This window comes from Melanotaenia boesemani, chromosome 4 (genome assembly GCF_017639745.1).
Source record: "Melanotaenia boesemani isolate fMelBoe1 chromosome 4, fMelBoe1.pri, whole genome shotgun sequence".
Taxonomy (NCBI): domain Eukaryota; kingdom Metazoa; phylum Chordata; class Actinopteri; order Atheriniformes; family Melanotaeniidae; genus Melanotaenia; species Melanotaenia boesemani.
In genome coordinates, this window is record NC_055685.1 from 4,189,792 (window position 1) to 4,207,874 (window position 18,083).

At 43.7% G+C, this 18,083-nt stretch overlaps 1 protein-coding gene across 1 annotated transcript in view; it reads left to right on the forward strand.

Moving 5' to 3' along the window:
- mark1 (MAP/microtubule affinity-regulating kinase 1) overlaps positions 1 to 18,083 on the forward strand; it is a 32,382-nt gene that overhangs the window by 3,716 nt on the left and 10,583 nt on the right. The window contains exons 2-7 of the mRNA XM_041983071.1: positions 3,220 to 3,423; positions 11,019 to 11,072; positions 11,356 to 11,404; positions 11,598 to 11,663; positions 13,010 to 13,080; positions 17,606 to 17,662. Coding sequence (XP_041839005.1) covers positions 3,220 to 3,423; positions 11,019 to 11,072; positions 11,356 to 11,404; positions 11,598 to 11,663; positions 13,010 to 13,080; positions 17,606 to 17,662 — 501 coding nt within the window. The remainder of the gene's footprint in view (positions 1 to 3,219; positions 3,424 to 11,018; positions 11,073 to 11,355; positions 11,405 to 11,597; positions 11,664 to 13,009; positions 13,081 to 17,605; positions 17,663 to 18,083) is intronic.

An 18,083-nucleotide genomic window follows, 5' to 3' on the forward strand; every position in this document is an offset into this window, starting at 1 on the left:
TCCGTGGCACGTCAGTCCACACCAGGAGCGTGTCAGGTGCAGAGCACCCGCTAGTGCGGTCTGCCTAGCTGGATCCGCAAGATCACGAAATCACAGGAGAATTGGAGAATCTTGTGATTCTCCAATTCCAAGATAAAGATCTCACCGTCCATGGTGAAAAAAACACTTAGACATCCTGACTGGTTAAACACGTACATGGTTCAGTAGTGCAAATCTGCACGCAGGCTTTAATTTTGAAAATTACCGAAAGCTTTTACACTGTTCCCATGTCTGATTTCCTGCCTGTCCCTATCGGAACTGCTGAGTTTGACGTGTTCTGGATGCGTGTTTCGTCAAAAATAGACTCGGTGCGTATGTTTAGCAGAGAGCCGCAACAAGGCACTTCTGGGACGCTTCTGACAGGCACCGCGACACCCGGCGGGAACCAAACCAGTGACTAAAATGGCCGCCAACAGCTCCATAGGCCCGGCGCACATGCACCCGGTGGAAACTGGGGGGTCATGTTTGAACAAAGAAACCATAAAATAAGGTTCAGTAATTTAAGGCCTCATGTTGATGTTGTCATACAGAATTATAAAAGTAGCATGATAACAAATAATATCAGTTACTGAACATTTCCCTTTAATTTGCTGGTTTTCCTGCAGGTGGGGAAACATGTTGGATGGATTTCCTTTTTATGTCCTGCTTTACAGGCTGATGAGCCGTCTTCCACAATCACACCTGCCTCATTTTTTCTAGAAGCAAAAACATCCGACCCAGATGATTTAATCAGTTAGTTTTGGGGGGGAAATCTTCCTCTGCTGTACTTTTCCAGTCTAAGACTGAAGGAAAACAAAGCAACACCAACGGTAGACACCCTGTTGAAATGTCTTGTGGAAGTTCATTCATGGTTAGGGAAAAACTTTCTTTAAACAAAGACAAGACAGAAAAAATTGTCTTTGGTCAGTCTCACTCATTGGATGGTCATGTGTGTGTAGTTGGCCCGTTATTTCAGCACTGTCAGCACTTTGTGAGAAACCTTGGTGAGATTTTTGATTCTGGTTTTAAATTTGATAAAAAATATCTCTGTGTTCAAATCCAGTTTCTTTCATTTACAGCTCTTGAGCTCTCTCAAAAATCTAGAGAGTCATTCATGCTTTTATTACCTGCCGTTTGGATTATTCTCTCTATGTTGGGATTGATCAGTCGCTGCTCCGTCGTTTACAGATTGTTCAGAACTCGGTTTCTCGTCGCCTGACAGGGAGAAAACGATGTGAGCATATCACTCCGGTGCTGCTTCTCTTCACTGGCTTCCTGTACAGTACAGGATCCAGTTCAAGATTTTATTGCTTGTTTTTAAAAGTCTTAATAGCACAGCACCACCTTATTTATCAGAGCTTTTAATCGTTCACAGTCCCGTCAGAGCACTGAGCTCAACAAACCAGCTGCTCTTCACAGTTCCTAGAACCAGGCTAAAAGGCAGAGGTGACGTAGCTTTTTCTGTTGCTGCTCCCAAACAGTCTGAACTTTAATATCAGATCAGTACAGAGCTTTGAGCATTATCATTAAAAACACACCTTTTCTCACTGGCTTTTCCTCCAGCTTGAGCATTTTAATTGAGTTTTCTTTGTATTTATGTTTGTATGTGTTTATTTATGTTCTTATGCATTTTATGTTATTTTAATGTAATTTGATATAATTTTAATCTTGTATTTTGTTTTATAAAATATATATTGGTTCATTTTATTTTATTTTAATGATGACCTTGGCATTTTATCTGCTTTGCTTTGTGCAGCAATTTGGTCAACTTGTTTTTAAAAGTGCTTTATAAATAAATTTGACTTTGACTTTGGATGTTGTTGAACTTGGTTTTCCTTCCTGATCTGATGATCTTGTTTACACATGTTCCTTTACCAAAAGTCATGATATTGAGGATCTTTATAATTAAGTAACTGTGTCATGATATAATCAGTTGGTTAGAGTCCTTCTGTTGGCTTCTGCTATGTTGTGGCTAAATTAAAGCTCACGTTTTATCTTCATTTACCAGCAATCTTTTTGATGAAGACAACATAGACCGGGCTCCGAAAAATCTAGACCATGACAGAGTGAAACAGCTGACCCAGCTATAAACGAATCTATAAATACTACAAAAAGGGTGGATGTTTTTATGTGCAAAGAATAAGTAATTGCATTATTTCATATTTAATGAGAAACTTAAATATGTGCACCCGGTGATGTCAGCAGCGTGAGATTTACCCTGTTGTTTACATTTACGCACTTTCTCGCCAGCTTGATCAGTTGTTCATTAAAATGATCTATTCTGCCTCGCATCAGGAAGCCTCAGCTTTCCGTCTGACGCTTTTCCGCATTAACCACGCCCACCTCAAATGTCCGACCAGTCACACATTACTTGTCAGAACCCCAAGACAAGAAAGTTCAGCTCGGCTGATGCATCAAGAACAAGCCGCAAGATGTCCCCAACCACATCTGCAAGAACAAAATAATGTTATTTTGTTGTCGTGGCCTCGAGAACAAGAAAAATCGTTCTCCCTTCTCGCAGAGTATGTAAGTGATAGTCGTCTGACTTCCTCTTTAGATCCCGTCATTTTTGCTTGAGACTAAACTGCTTGTACAACATTGTTGGTCCGAAGAGGATGGCCTCACAGAGACTCATCCATCTAAAACTTTACAGCATTTTTCAAACTTTTTATGTCCTCGGAATGAAAGTGAACATGTCTAAGCTGAGTGTCATCAGAAAGACACGCTGGCAGATTACCCAATGACTTGTTTGAGCTTCCTCCCTCCCTCTGTCCAGGTCTGACTCTCGTTTTCATCCTGTTCTAACCCTGCCTTGCCCAGTAAGCGAGCGACCTCCAGCCGGTGTTGTGTTTCAGCCGCCGTGCTGTAACAGTAGAGCTGTTTTTCTCCTCAGCTGCTTGAGATGCTGCGAAACTGGTTTCTGTCATCTCTGCTTCCTCTGACAACCGCCGGCCGGCTGCAGATAATACTGTTATTTTCCAGAAGTGACACCACAGCCTGTATAAACCTGCACAGTCTGCATCCCCCCCCCACCCCCCACCACCACCACCTGATTTATGACGGGACTGCCTGAGCAAAGAATTTGGTATAATAAACAGCTTGAGTTGAATAAAACTGTAAAACTACCTGCGTCTGTGGTAGACGAGTCAGTGCTGCAGGGAGTTGTTAAGTGTGAATCTGTTAATCTTCTCTTTCTTTCAGCCCAAGTCTGCAGATGGCCTGTCAGAGCGTCAAGCCCTGCCCGCAAAATCATCGAGCCATCACAGTGTGCCGCCATGTCGAAATTCTGTCACAACCACCACGGATGAAGAGCCACACGTCGGCCACTACCGGCTGCTGAAGACTATTGGCAAGGGAAACTTTGCCAAAGTCAAACTGGCCAGACACACCCTGACGGGCCGGGAGGTGAGGACACACTACAGGGTTCAGAGAGGCAGCAAATGTGTCACATTCAACATCTTTTCTGTTCAAAATATCTTAATATAATGCCCAAGATTATCAGAAGAAAATACTTTCTTTCCCTTTCAATTAGAAGGATTAGGTAGATGCTACATGATTGTTGATAAGAGGTTTCTCGGCAACACAACTGTGAAGATGCTTCTTAAGATGCTTCTAAAGAAGTCTGAAGAAGACATGATGACTGTAGGAAATCATTAATAAGCCAAACAATAATTGTTTGTCAACAAGACTGCTTATTAAAACAAATATCTAATCTGTCAATCACATGGCTGCAGCACAATTCATTTACTCATGTAGATGTGGTGAAGACGACTTACTGAAGTTCAACATTCGGCATCAGAATGAGGCTTTAAATGACTTTGAATGTGACATGGTTGTTAGTCTGAGTATTTACTGGGATTTTCACATACAACCATCTCTAGGGTTTCCAGAGAATGGTCTGAAGAAGAGAAAATATCCAGCGAGCAGCAGTTGTCTGGACCAGAATGTCTGGGTGATGTCAAAGGTCAGAGGAGAATGGGCAGACTGGTTGAAGATGATAGAAAGGCAACAGGAAGTCAACTTAGCACTGGTTCCAACCAAGATATGCAGAATAGCATCTCTGAACACAATAACACGTCCACCCTTCTAGCAGATGGGCTACAGCAGCAGAAGACCACACCGGGTGCCTCCTGTCTCTAAGAACAGGAATATGAGGCTACAATTCACACACACTCACCAACACTGGACAATAGAAGATGGAGAAACCTTGCTGGTCAGATGAGTCTTCATTTCAGCTCCACATTCAGATGCTAGGCTCAGAATCTGGTGGAAACATCATGAAAACATAGATTCATCCAGGCTTCGATCAACAGTACCCCGATCCCTTTCATGCTAAGTATTGCTGCTGACCACTGCATTGTTTCAGTCATTCATCATAATAGTAAAAGGTCGAGAAGATTTTAAACTGGCCAGCTGAGTCATGAGCGAACTGTTAATGAAAACCTTTAGAAATCTTGAACTACAAACAGCACTTCTGCAAAAATCAGAGGAAAAAAATGACTGACAAGCAAATATCAGAGGGGGAATCCAGTAACTGAGTCAGGAGGACATATTTGGTTCCCACATATTCTCAGTAAACCTCACATCTTTTGATTTTGTTCCTTAAACACACCTGAAGCAGCAGTTTATCACCTGGCCTCTAAAGATCATTCATCTTCTTGCCTGGCTTGTTTCGTCTACCTGAAACTGTGACATCATGAGCTGGAGGATGAATAATTTATGCTGTAGACGTTAGCAACTCAAAGCCGGTAGGCCAGAAGATCACATGGAGACCGTGCTGACGTTTTCAGATCCTGCGCTTATTTTAAGATCCATTTTCTAAGAGGAGACGTAGGAAACGTCCAATCAACTGCTCCGTTTCTCTCTGGGGACATGAGACCTGTTAGTCTGAGAGAAGGAGGGGAGGGAAAAAAGGCAGGATATAAACAGAATAAGAGCAAGATGGACATAAAGAGAGACTGATGCATGGCCAGAGGAGGAAATAGTATAATTGTAGCAGCTGATATCTTGTCTTTAACAATCATCTTGATAGTGATTTCATTCTTAAGTGATCGACCTCTTACTGTTTATTTTGTCCTGCTGAAGCCTCCTCATGGCTCAGTTTGTGTGTAAAACTCTTCATTTGTCATTTATTGTTATTTAGTAAAACATCAAATTTTTATATAATTCTCAAGAAACTGTTGCTGTGTTTCTGTGATGCCTTAAAGGTGTGTGTTGCTCTGTGTGGAGTTTTTGTCCATCCATCCACTTTCTTGCGCTCATTCGTGGTCGGGTCAAGGGGGCAGCTGCCTAAGCAGGGTAGCTTCCCAGACTTTTCTCTCCCCGGCCACATTCGCCAGCTCATCCGAGGGGATCCCGAGGTGCTCCCAAGCCAGCCAATAGATGTAGTCCATCCAGCATGTGCTGGGTCTTCCCCGGGATCTCCTCCCAGTGGGGTATGCCCGGAACACCTCACCAGGGAGGCCGAGGATCTCCCTGAAGTTGGAGCACACCCTTCGGTCCCCCTATTTGAAGAGGATGCCAGTCCAGGGGAACTGTCCCCGATGTCCACGCGATGCTGCAGAGGCATTATAGCCAAGACAGCCCTACAGCATCCAGAGCCTTAAAGAACTCTGGGTAGACCTCATCCACCCCCAGGGTCCTGCCACGAGGAGCTTTTTAAACACCTTAGCGACTTCAGCCCCAGAAATAGGAGAGCCAACACCAGGGTCCCCCAATTCTGCTTCCTTATCCGAAGACTTGTTGGTGGGATTGAGGAGGTCTTCGAAGTATTCCTTCCTCCGGCCCACAGCGTCCAGAGTTGAGGTCAGCAGCACCCCCATCCCCACTGTACACAGTGTTGATGGAGCACTGCTTCCCCTTCCTGAGCCACCGGATGGTGGACCAGAATCTTCTCTAAGCCATCCAGAAGACATTCTCCACAGCCTCTCCGAACTCCTGCCATGCCCAAGTTTTAGCCTTAGTGACTTCCAAAGCCATATCCTGCTTAGCCTGCCGATACTCATCAGCTGCCTCTGTGCCAACAAGGCCCGAAAGCACTATTTCTTCAGCTTGACGGCATCCCTCACTGCTGGTGTCCACCAATGAGTTCGGGGAGTTCTGCTATGACAGGCACCAACGACCTTATGGCCAGACATCCAGTTGGCTGCCTCAAAAATAGAGGCACGGAACACAGCCCACTCGGACTCAGTGTCCCCCGCCTCACCCTGGACATGGTTGAAGCTCTGCTGGAGATGGGAGTTGAAACTCTTTCTCACAGGAGACATCTCCAGACACTCCCAGAAAACTCTCACAACATGCTTGGGTCTACCAGGCCTGACCAGCTTGCTCCCCCACCATCTGAGCCAACTCACCACCAGGTGGTGAGCAGTTGGCAGCGCCGCCCCTCTCTTCACCCGAGTGTCCAAGGCATGTGGCCGCAAGTCTGATGATACGACTACAAAGTCGATCATCAAACTAGAGAGTCCTGGTGCCAAGTGCACATGTGGACACTCTTATGCCTGAACATAGCGTTTGTTATGAACAATCCATGATGAGCGCAGAAGTCCAATAACAAAAAACCACTCTGATTCAAATCAGGTGGGCCGTTCCTCCCAGTCATGCCCTACAGGTCTCACTGCCATTGCCCACGTGAGCATTGAAGTCTCCCAGCAGAACGAGGGAATCCCCGGAAGGAGTGCTCTCCAACACCCCCTCCAAGGACTCCAAAAAGGGTGGATACTCTGAACTGCTGTTTGGTGCATAAGCACAAACAACAGTCAGGACCCATCCCCCCACCTGAAGGCGGAGGGAGTCTACCCTCTCGTCCACCGGTCCACAGGCGCCAAGTCGGGGGTCAATGAGTATGTCCACACCTGCTCGGCGCCTCTTACCGGGAGCCACTCCAGAATGGAAGAGGTTCCAGCCCCTCTCAAGGACAGTGGTTCCAGAACCCAGGCTGTGCATCAAGGTGAGTCCAACCTCACGCACAAGCTCAGGCTCCTTCCCTGCCAGAGAGGTGACATTCCACATCCGTAAAGCTAGTTTCTGCATCCAGGGTCCCTGCCTTTGGCCACTGCCCAGCTCCCTTCACCCAACCCCTATGGCCCCTCCTGCAGGTAGTGAGCCCATGGGAGGGGGCGACCCATGTCACCCTTTCGAGCTGAGCCCGACCGGGCCCTATGGACAAAGGCCCGGCCACCAAGCGCTCGCCTCTGTGCCACACCTCCAGGCTTGGCTCCAGAGTGGGACATTGGTGACCCACGTATGGGCAAGGGAATCCTGGATCCATAGTTTTTTGCCATCATAGGGGTGCTTTGAGCCATGCTTCGTCTATAAATTTTGGTTCACAAACACTAAATCAGGGGTCTCTAACCTGCGACTCTGGAGCCTCAAGTACATATATATAAATATTAGTGCTGGGCAACGATTAAAATTTTAATCACATGACATGACTGCGATTAATCGCATTATGTGCAAAATGTCTCTTTCCCTTTAAAAGAAGGCCTACTGCTAAATAAAGAAAATGCAGTAAATTTAGGTTTACAAACACTACATCCTGCGACTCTGGAGCCACAAGCGGGTCTCTGGACCTTCCACAATGCCTCTAAATACGTGGATAAAATATTTTTTGAATCCATCTTTGTTGTCATTAGGTTGGAAACCAGGAACTTTTTTTTCTTTTACATCATTTTCCACAAATATCTACATCCCTTAGAAGAAAGTCTGTTTATCCTCTTTTTATAAAGGTTTTATGTTTTTCTTTAAATGGAAATAAAAATGAGGTTCTTCAAAAATAACAAATATCCTATGATGGCTCTTCATTAAAATATATATATTAAGTTGCCTTTTTGAAAAGTCTCGTAACATTTGCATTTCTAAAGGGGTTTTATTTAGCTGGCTGAGGGAAAATTGGCTCTTTGGATTGGAAAGGCTGCAGACCCCTGCACTAAACACATAAACAGGTTTAGCAGCAGTTTTCTCTTTAAACATCAACAGTTAAAATATTTCTTCATATATATTTATAAGGTAAAAAGTCAGCAGGATGAATTTAAAGCTGTGAAGCTGCATCCTTCTAAACATAGAAGGAACAATATGTGATAAATATCATCATCAGGTGAACAGACAGAAAGCAGGATTAGAATCTCACAGCTTTTAAATGGTGAGGAGAGAGAAATATTCACAATATGCACAATACCTTCCATCTATGCACCTTCAGGGCTTCATTATCCAGATTTTTGGCCTATAAATTCTCTAAACTTTCATTTTTAGCTTGACTGCACCTGCAGTCTCCGCTACCGGGTGTTAAGGGATTAACATTTCATTTCCGGGTGTAACGCCTGTAGACGTAACTATAAACATGTGTGGTATCCATAGAAAGTCCGGAGTCTCAGCTAACAGCTCAGCGAAACCATTTCTATCAACAACAAACACAGTTAAGATAACAAACAATTCAAATACCGGGTAAACAAAGTCCGAAAAATATGTAAACACAGATGTCTCTCCATGAAGACGAACAAACGACTCCTCTACTGAAAGCTCACATCTCACAGATTCACAGCTGGAAGTTTCATCTCAGTATGACCAAAATTCACCAAACCAGAGACAGAAGAAGGCCCGATTTATGCTTTACGTTTGTAAAAGTCAGAAAGCATGTCTTACCTTTGCTGTCTTGCATAAATTAAAACTGCATTTATTAAAAAAAAAGAAAAAAAAAAGTTTCTCATTGTCTGTTGGGAGCAGTTTCCCGTCCAAAAATCACGATGTTCTGCCATCTGTATGAGTTTTGACAGACAAAGATAATTGTCGGTTCTTCTTCTTTCTTAAGTTCCAGACAGAAAATGTCTCTTCATTTTAACAAACCCGCTCTCTCCTGATTCCATCAGACGCACCGCTGCAGCAGGGAAGGGAGACAGAGACGCCATTTTTCTGTCATCAAAGCTAGCGGCTAGCAAAGGAAAACAAAACAAAACAAAAAAAAACTTTAACGCGCGATTAAAAAAAATTAACTGTTAATTAAATGTTGCGTTAACGCACGATTAACACGTTAACGTGCCCAGCACTAATATATATGTATGTGTATATGTGTGTGTATGTATATATATATATATATATATATATATATATATATATATATATATACCCTTCCCTCACCCTCCCTCCTCCCTGTCATCCCGGCCACTGGTGCAACCACCTCCCCCTGCCCATTCTCGGTGGCGCCCCGGAAAGAGGGGTGTGAGAGGATCCCATTGCCCTCACCTTCACCGCTCGATTAAAATTGAGGGGCAGTAACCACGCCTTGCTGGGAGCGAGGCAACCCAAGCAGCCCTGCCTGCCATACACTACATGGCACAACTGGGAGGCTAGCTGCCACAGGGTGCAGCCAGGGAGGCCACTTAGATGGCCCACTCCGCTCCATCCAGCACGACATGCAAGCCTCTCAAGACCCTACGTGTGTGTGAGAAAGAGCAGGGAAGGGAAAGGGGTCCAGGGATGTAAGACCAGAGGGAAGCGAACTTCCCTCCAGTTATATAGGCTGCGATGGCAGGAGCTGGATCTTTGGAAGGTTCAGCAGGATCTGCTCAAGGACAGGTCCCGGCACCAAAGGCAGAGGAGGAGTGACCTCCTTGGATGCATAGACCACAGGAGACGGAGGAGGAGCAACCTCCTCAGAGATGTAGACCACAGGAGACGGAGTAGCAACCTCCTCAGGGACGTGAACCAAAGGAGGTACGTCCCGTTCCAGGACCCCCTCAGACACTGAAACCAGAGGCAGAGGAGGAGCGACGTCCTTGGAGACGTAGACTACAGGAGATGGAGGAGCGTCCTGACCCTGGACCCCCTCGTGGACAAGAACCAGAACAGGAGCATCCCAATCCGGGACCCCCTCGGAGACTGGAACCTCAGGAGACCGGGGCGTGGACCAGGGCTGGGACGCTGGCTGCGTGGACCATGAAGCTGGAGGCAATGCCGAAGACGTGGACCGTGGATCTAGAGGCAACTCCGGAGATGGTGACGTGTGAAGACGTGGCTTTCTGCCTTGACTCCTCCTGGAGCACCCCTGCTTGCGTGGAGTGACTGGAGAGCCACGCAGGAAGTGATCAAGCTGGGGGTTGGTGGAGCGGTTGCTGGAGTTCTGTATGCTGAATCAGGACGATAGATGGGCCTGGGAGCGGTTGACTGGCTGATTTCATATAATAAATAAATGTTTATTGGCACCTTTGCCAGTAAAGCATCTGCACCCGGAAGACTGAGGTACCAGGGTTTAGCATTCAGCTAAGGAAATTGTCTGCTGCCAATTGTTCAGGAAAGAAGTTACATCCAGCCATTAAGTCATATGCCATACTGGCCTGGTGCATCTCCTCAAAGGCTTCCTCATACCTGCAGTGGTCTGCTTGGTCCTTGGTTGGCCATATCATTCTGTCACGATTGTGGGGAATAGGTGGACCCAAAAGTGGATTGACGAGGCAGGAGCAGACGAGTACAATAATCCAATATTTATTTCAAGGAACAGGGGTAAACAGGCACAGATTGAAATACGGGGAAAACACAACAATGATCTGGCAAAGTGTAACAGTAACCAAAGGTTATATATACAGAGGACACCTAACAGGGAATAGGTGAAGTGAATGAGATAACTAGGTAAGCTTAATCAGAAGTAACAAGCACAGGACAAACAAGGGTGTAACTCAACAATTAGACACGAAACCAAAACACAGAAGACTCAAGGACAAAAGAAAACTAAGGAACAGAAATAACACAAAGACAAAGACCATAAACCATGACATGAATGTATGACATGTGACATGTTAATATGGTTAAACCATATTAACATGTTTCCAGTTTATATTCCTGTTACCAGCTGGTGGGTAGAAAAGGGGGTTCCACGTTATCTAAACATAAACCTTCTTTTTTTATCAGCTAACATGAACACCAACAGTTTATGATAAAAACTAAATGAGCTGCAGGTTTTGTTTGAATCATAATTTTCACTTCTCAGTTTATTCTCTTCCTCCTCTCAGGTTGCCATCAAAATCATCGACAAAACTCAGCTGAACCCGACCAGCCTGCAGAAGGTACATCCTCCATCATTTTAAAGGATTGTTTGGTTTTATGATGCGGTTTTAATTTGCACAGGAAAATGCTGAGTGAAAAATTCAGATACAAAAAATTTGTCTAAAAAAAGTGTTGGAATATTTACGAACACATTTACTTCGTCACATGGATGAAGTTTTTCTTTTTGTGTTCAGTACTGAGACGGCTTCAGGTTTTCAGCCTGTCTTCATCAAAGAGAAAAAAAACATCTCAAAGTCCATCTAAAGTCTGAAATGTTTTTAAGATTTACTGTTGTTTCTTCAGCTCTTCCGAGAAGTCAGTGTAATGAAGATCCTCAACCACCCAAACATCGGTGAGTCTCCTCCTCCTCTTTTTCCTCCTGTGCTCTTCCCGATCTTGTCTCATCAAGTTGTCCAAACATGTCAGTGAAATAAAGAGCAGCCACAGAGCTCGGGGCTACCGTAGGAACTTTGCTGACAGGATGTTAGTCTTTGGTGTTTAACACCTTTAGTTTGATCTGTTTTAATATCCCTGCTGTTTTTCAGTGAAGCTGTTTGAGGTGATTGAAACAGAGAAGACTCTGTACCTGGTGATGGAGTACGCCAGTGGAGGTAAGCCAGATAAATAAATAAAAAAGCTTCCTGACATGTGCTATCAGCCTGGATATTATGTTGAAGTGAACAAAGCAGCTGCAGCTCTGGTAGGATGATCCCACTCTGCAGTGGTCAGGAGTCGTCTTGTTTTCCAGTCCAACAGAAGAGCTACTGGAGCTCAAACTGCTGGTAGAGTTCATGCTGGTTCTGGTAGAAAGGTGTCGTAGTTTGGTGTGTTGGGGTCTGCAGATTGGCCAGGACACTGAACCAAGGAGCAGCAGAATCATGTTTGCTTCTACACTGTGTGGATGATCGTTTTCTTGGGGAAAATTTCTCGGCCTCCAGATTCTCCAGATCTCAATCAGTACAAGTCTGATCCCCAAAGGTCTTTACATGACAACTTACAGGAAATAAGAACTGTTTCTGACATCATACCTTCTGTCTAGTGATGTCCAGATCTCCAAGTATGAGGCAGGTGATCATGATGTTGTGACTGGTCAGTGGATGAAGTATGTGTAACATGATCTAGGTTCAGTCTCTGACTTTCACACACAAACACACATTCGTTCTTATTGTAAACAGCAGTGTGTGTGTTCTTGTATTCAGTTTTTTTCTCCATAAACACACACTGATGAACAGTTCAGTGTCTCACAGAGGGTCAGTGGTGTTATTAACCAGGTCAGCATGGTATTAACCAGTTCAGTGGTATTAACCAGGTCAACAGTGTCGTTAACCAGGTCAGCGGGGTTATTAATCAGGTCACCAGTATTTTTAACCAGGTGGTCACTGGTGTTATTAACCTGGTCAACATCGTCATTAACCAGGTCAGCAGTGTTATTAACCAGGACATTAATTGTGTTATTTAACCTGTATGTCAGAGGTGTCATTAACCAGTTCAGCTGTATTATTAACCAGGTTAGTAGTGTCATTTACCAGGTCAGTGGTGTATTAACCAGGGAGACAGTTGTGTTATTTAACCAGGATGTCAGTGGAGTTATTAACCAGTTCAGTGGTATTAACCAGGTCAGCAGTGTTATTAACTTGGTCAGTGGTGTTATTAACTTGGTCAGCAGTGTTATTAACCAGGTCAGTGTGGTATTATGGTATTACAAGAGAAAATCTCATAACTCTGACTTTGTTCAAACATGTCAGAATGTGAGTGTTGGCATTGTACTACTGGGGTGTTTGTAGCATTTTTTTCTCACCTGAGAACAAATCCAAGATACAAAGGTTTTCATGAACGCTGCCATCTTTATAAAGAGTAGAATTCATTTGTAAGAACGGTTGATGAATGAGGACAATGTTCCTTCGATTGGAAGAAGGTTGAAAGTTTCGCATCACATGTGCTCACCTGTCTGTCTCAGGTGAAGTCTTTGACTACCTGGTGGCTCATGGACGCATGAAGGAGAAGGAAGCTCGAGCCAAATTCCGGCAGGTGAGAACAGAACTTTGTCCACACATAATCCATCCGTCCTGGTTCCTTTGTTTCAGGGTTAAGGGATCATTACTGTGCAGTACACTTAGATATACAGTATCAGACATATTGTTTCTGATAGTAAGACAGCTGAACAAATGACCTAAATTAATCTTAGAAAGATTTATAATCAGTTTCTCCATCTATTCATTCAGCTCAGCTATTTTAAAACTTTATTCCAAACTAATCTAATATACGATCCACATTAGTCCAGTTTAAAACTGTGTTCATATACACCAATAAATCACAATAATGACCAGCTAAGGAAAGCAACAGATTGGATCAGATCTTCTCTTTGATTCAATCTTCCATCATGAGCTGCACAAGGAGGCAGTGGAGAGGAAAACTTCCCATCAGAACCAGAATCAGCAAGAAACACCTCCATAAGAACCAGAACCAGGAATAAAAACTTCCATCAGAACCAGGAAGGAAAACCCCCATCACAACCAGGACCAAGAAGGAAAACGTCCATCAGCCACCAACCAGGAAGGACGGCCATCTGCCTGGACCGGTTGGGGGTAGAGAGGACAGGAAAGAGGAGTCAACAAGCAGGATAACTCTAAGCCAGGGATACCTGCTGAGAAAGAAGAGAAACAAATGAATGACAACAACAATGTCAGATATTTCTACATGGAGAGTAAACAGAGCAGAGAGGAGCCCAGTGCATCATGGGACGTCCCCCAGCAGCCCCGGCCTATAGCAGCAGGACTAAAGGGATGGATAAGGGTCATTTATGCTCCCTTACCTGAGTGAATAGCTATGTTGCTTTCAAACGTCATGCGTCACCGTCCTCATACTTCCATGCATGTTTTGCGTTGTTATGGTTAAGTCAGTGCTCCCACTAGTGATTCAGACATCATTTGGCAGCGGAAATGCATCACTGTAAAGTTGTTTCCAACCACCCACACACCCTAAACACATAGTCTTTCTTCAAAAAGCTCATGCAGTTATACAGTTGTGTTTGTCATCATTCTTCTTTTGCTTTTTTGTTTTCTTCCTGTTTTTCTTCTTCTCTGGTTTGTTTCTTTCCCTGGTCACATGTCAGCTATTCTGCTCAGCACTGCCCCTGTGATTTCCAGTGGTATTGCTACTGGATAGCTAAGCTCCCTGAAAATGGTCCAACTTGCACATGTAACTGACGCAGAAGATGTGGACGAAACTGTTTGTCTGTCTGCATATCCATGCGTTGAGCATAAATGGGTCTTAAGGGTCACCAAGCCAGACCTACTCTAAGATTTATCAGAAAGGAGCAGAAAGGCCAAACTGGGAACTGGTTCCACAGAGAGTGTTCTGATAGCTAAAGGTTCAGCTTCCCAGTCCATCTCTTATCTGTGAAATCAGTTAAAGTCCTACAACTGAACTTTGGCAGATTTTCTCAGTGAGTCAACAGCTAGTGTGTTGATATCCAGTTGCTGGCATACAACACGATGCCATGAAGCTAAAAGAAGCTGTCATGTGATTCTCTGGGACAGAAAAACAAAGTAGGGAAGGGGTTTCTCAGCCTCAGGACGCTGCAGGGTAGACACTTTTCCAGGAATGAACATAAAAGATGTCACTGCAGCATCACAACGAGTCAGAAAGACTATTAGAGAAAATTAGTGTTTCAGTCTTAACAGCCTTTGTTCCAGATATTTAATTAATATGTTTTGGTTTTCTATAGCAGTGTCTAGTCTTACACTACAGTAGATAAGTGTAGGTATCTGTTTACTGTCTCATGTCCACATCCACCTGTGGGAGTGGAAATGAGACTATTGCATGTGTTCTGTGTTTCACAATGACAGATTTATTACACACAACCAGGCATACTTGTTCCAGCTGCTGCTGGGAACTGAGTGTGAACAGAGTGTTAGTAATAGCAGACTAATCCGCATGGTGTGAAACCTAAAATATGTCAAATTTAAAGTGTAATGCTGATTGCAGACTGATTATTTCATACTTATAATGTAAAACCACACTTCCACAAAAGTTTGGACACTGTGTAAAATGTAAATGAAGAGAATGCAAAGATTTTCAAATCTCATTAACAAAAACTTTATTCACAGCAGATCACAGAAAACATGCCAGGTGTTGATTTTGATGGCAGCAATGCATATCGCAATGAGTTTGCAGCCAGGCAAAAAAAAAAACAAAAAAAAACACACTGGAAAATAAGCAGGAATAAAGGACAACAGCTGCAGATAATCAGGTTAATTATTAACAGGTCAGTAACTTGATTGGGTTTAAAAAGAGCACCATGGAGAGGCAGAGTCTCTTAGAAGTAGAGATGGACAGAGGTTCAATAATTTAAATAACTGACCAGTCTCAGAATAATGTTCTGCTATGTAAAACTGTGAAGACGAAGAATTTTCCATAATTTACAGAAGATGATACCATCTACAGATTTAGAGAATCTGGAGACATGTTGGTGATCTCGGGGTCCTCAGGCAGCACTGCATTAAAACCAGACATTATTCTCTACTGCATGGACTCAGGGACACTTCCAAAAATGTCCCTGAAATCCACAAATACAGGTTAAAGCTCCATCATGCACAGAAGAAGCCACATGTGAACAGGATCCAGAAGCGCTGCCATCTCCTCGGAACCAAAGCTCATTTAAAATGGGCTGAGGCAAAAATGAGGAGAGGAGGCGTCATGGTGGGAAACCTGGACCTGGAAAAACCTTATGAGACATGTTGCTGCCATCGGATTTAAGATGAACTCATACCAGAAAACGTTCAAATCATTCTTGTTTAACATTTGACTTCTATGTTCTGTTGTGAATTAATGGGGGTAGCCTTGTGGTTACAGAGGTGGGCTTAGGTCTGGAGAACCTGGGTTCAAGTTCAGGGGCTGGGAACTGAGGTAAACCACTGTGGTCCCCTGGGCAAGGCCCTTAACCCTCAACTGCTCCCCGGGTGCTGGAATCTGGCAGCCCCCTAGCAACTAGGATGGGTTAAATGCAGAGAAATAATTTCCCAGCTGGGATTAATAAAATAAAATACAAAAAGAAAAGAAAAAAATATGTTTTATGTATTTTATTGAGCTAATATAGAATATCTGACTCCAGTAAAACTTTACTTATTCAATGCTGTTTGTTGAATCAGAAATGAGGAGAATGACATCGAGGATCAAGTTAACAATTTATTAACAGATAAAAATAAAGCAGTACAATTACAGGTTCTCTGGGTTCAGAGTAACCAAACAGAACGTGGGTCAGGTCAAGAAGTCTGAACCCCCGTCCAGGTATTTTCTAAGGCTTCTATAGAATGTAGGTTGATCTTTGGGAAGGTCCTCCTTCTTATCACGTACACACATACGGCTGCAAGCGACTGAGAGTCAGGTGAGGCATCTTCTGTTTTGGAGGTCCAGCACATCTGTGAGTGTAGATGCTGTGTATAGAAGGAAGTAGAGCAGGAAATACAAAACTATGGACACGAACAAACTGCCAGACCAACCCGTACTTATCTGTCACCCCTTTGTTTCTTAGCAAAGCTAAGCATTTCTTACTTTTGCATGTCACATCCTGTGTTTGCCCCACTTGTACTGAGAATCTGCTGTCCTATGCATTTCATGTCACCAATGAGCACATTCAGGGCGGCTGTAGCTCAGGAGGAAGAGCAGTCATCCACCAACCAGAAAGTCGGTGGATCGATTCCAGGCTTCCTATGACTCCAAGCCAAAGTGTCCTTGGGCAAGACAACCCCATGTTTCCTCCCAATGTGTCTATCGGGGTATGAATGGTCCAGACGGTTGGGGTATGAATGTGTGTGTGGATAGGTGATTGTGACATGTAGTGTAAAGCGCTTTGAGCAGTCAACATGACTGGAGAAGGGCTGCATAAGTACAGTCCATACATTTAATTTTTCCATAAGGTTCCTAATGTTTTATAAAAACAATAGCATTCATTTGTTGGCCTTGTGTCTATTCATTTATTCAGTTTAATAAATTAAATCTTTCCAAACGAGATAGGGCATAGACATGTATGTACATGCATGTTACACAATCACACAAACATTCCACATCTGTCTCGACAGACAGACGGACAAACGGATGTTTCAGTTTATCAAGTCTAAAACTAACTTAGACGTAAAGCCAAACTAAACAAGTTGGAGATAACTTCACATTTTTTGATCGACATTGGAAGCAGAGACAGGTGAGGACATTAGAAGTACAAAAGGAAGAAAAGCGTAAATAGAAGAGGATAGAAAAAGATGAAAGATAGAGTAGATCGGGTGAAAATAAGATGCTTCCATTTTAAAAATCTCTTTCGATAGGTAGGTGATATTGGATGATGGACCCCAGCATCTCTAAATCCCCTGTACGGCCCTGTAATGTGTCCTCCCTCAGCTGAGATGGATGTGAAATAATTATTTTGTTCAGTCCTCTGGTGCCACCCTGAGGTCAAACTTTAAACTGCACCTCTTTGTTTTCTGTGTTTACAAACAGCTGATTGCAGCCTCCTGCGTGATGCCACCTGCTCTCTAACGATTCTTTGTGTTTCTGTCAGATTGTGTCAGCAGTGGAGTACTGTCACCAGAAGAGGATTGTTCACCGGGACCTCAAGGTAGAAAAAGTGTCCTCACTCTCTTACCTCTCTTTCTCTATCTCTTAAAAACTTGCACTGTTTCTGTCTGCGTCCAGTTATTAAATCTGTTTCATTGTACATCACACTTGGTATCACTCCTCCACCAGATTTCTGCCTTATTTAGTGTTGCATGAGACATGAACAAATAAGTCTAATTTGAAGTAAATCTGATGACAGCAACACGTCTGTAAAAAGTAGTTCCAGGGTGATGTTCAGCATGGTGTAAAAAGTAGTTCCAGGGTGATGTTCAGCATGGTGTAAAAAGTAGTTCCAGGGTGATGTTCAGCATGGTGTAAAAAGTAGTTCCAGGGTGATGTTCAGCATGGTGTAAAAAGTAGTTCCAGGGTGATGCTCAGCATGGTGTAAAAAGTAGTTCCAGGGTGATGTTCAGCATGGTGTA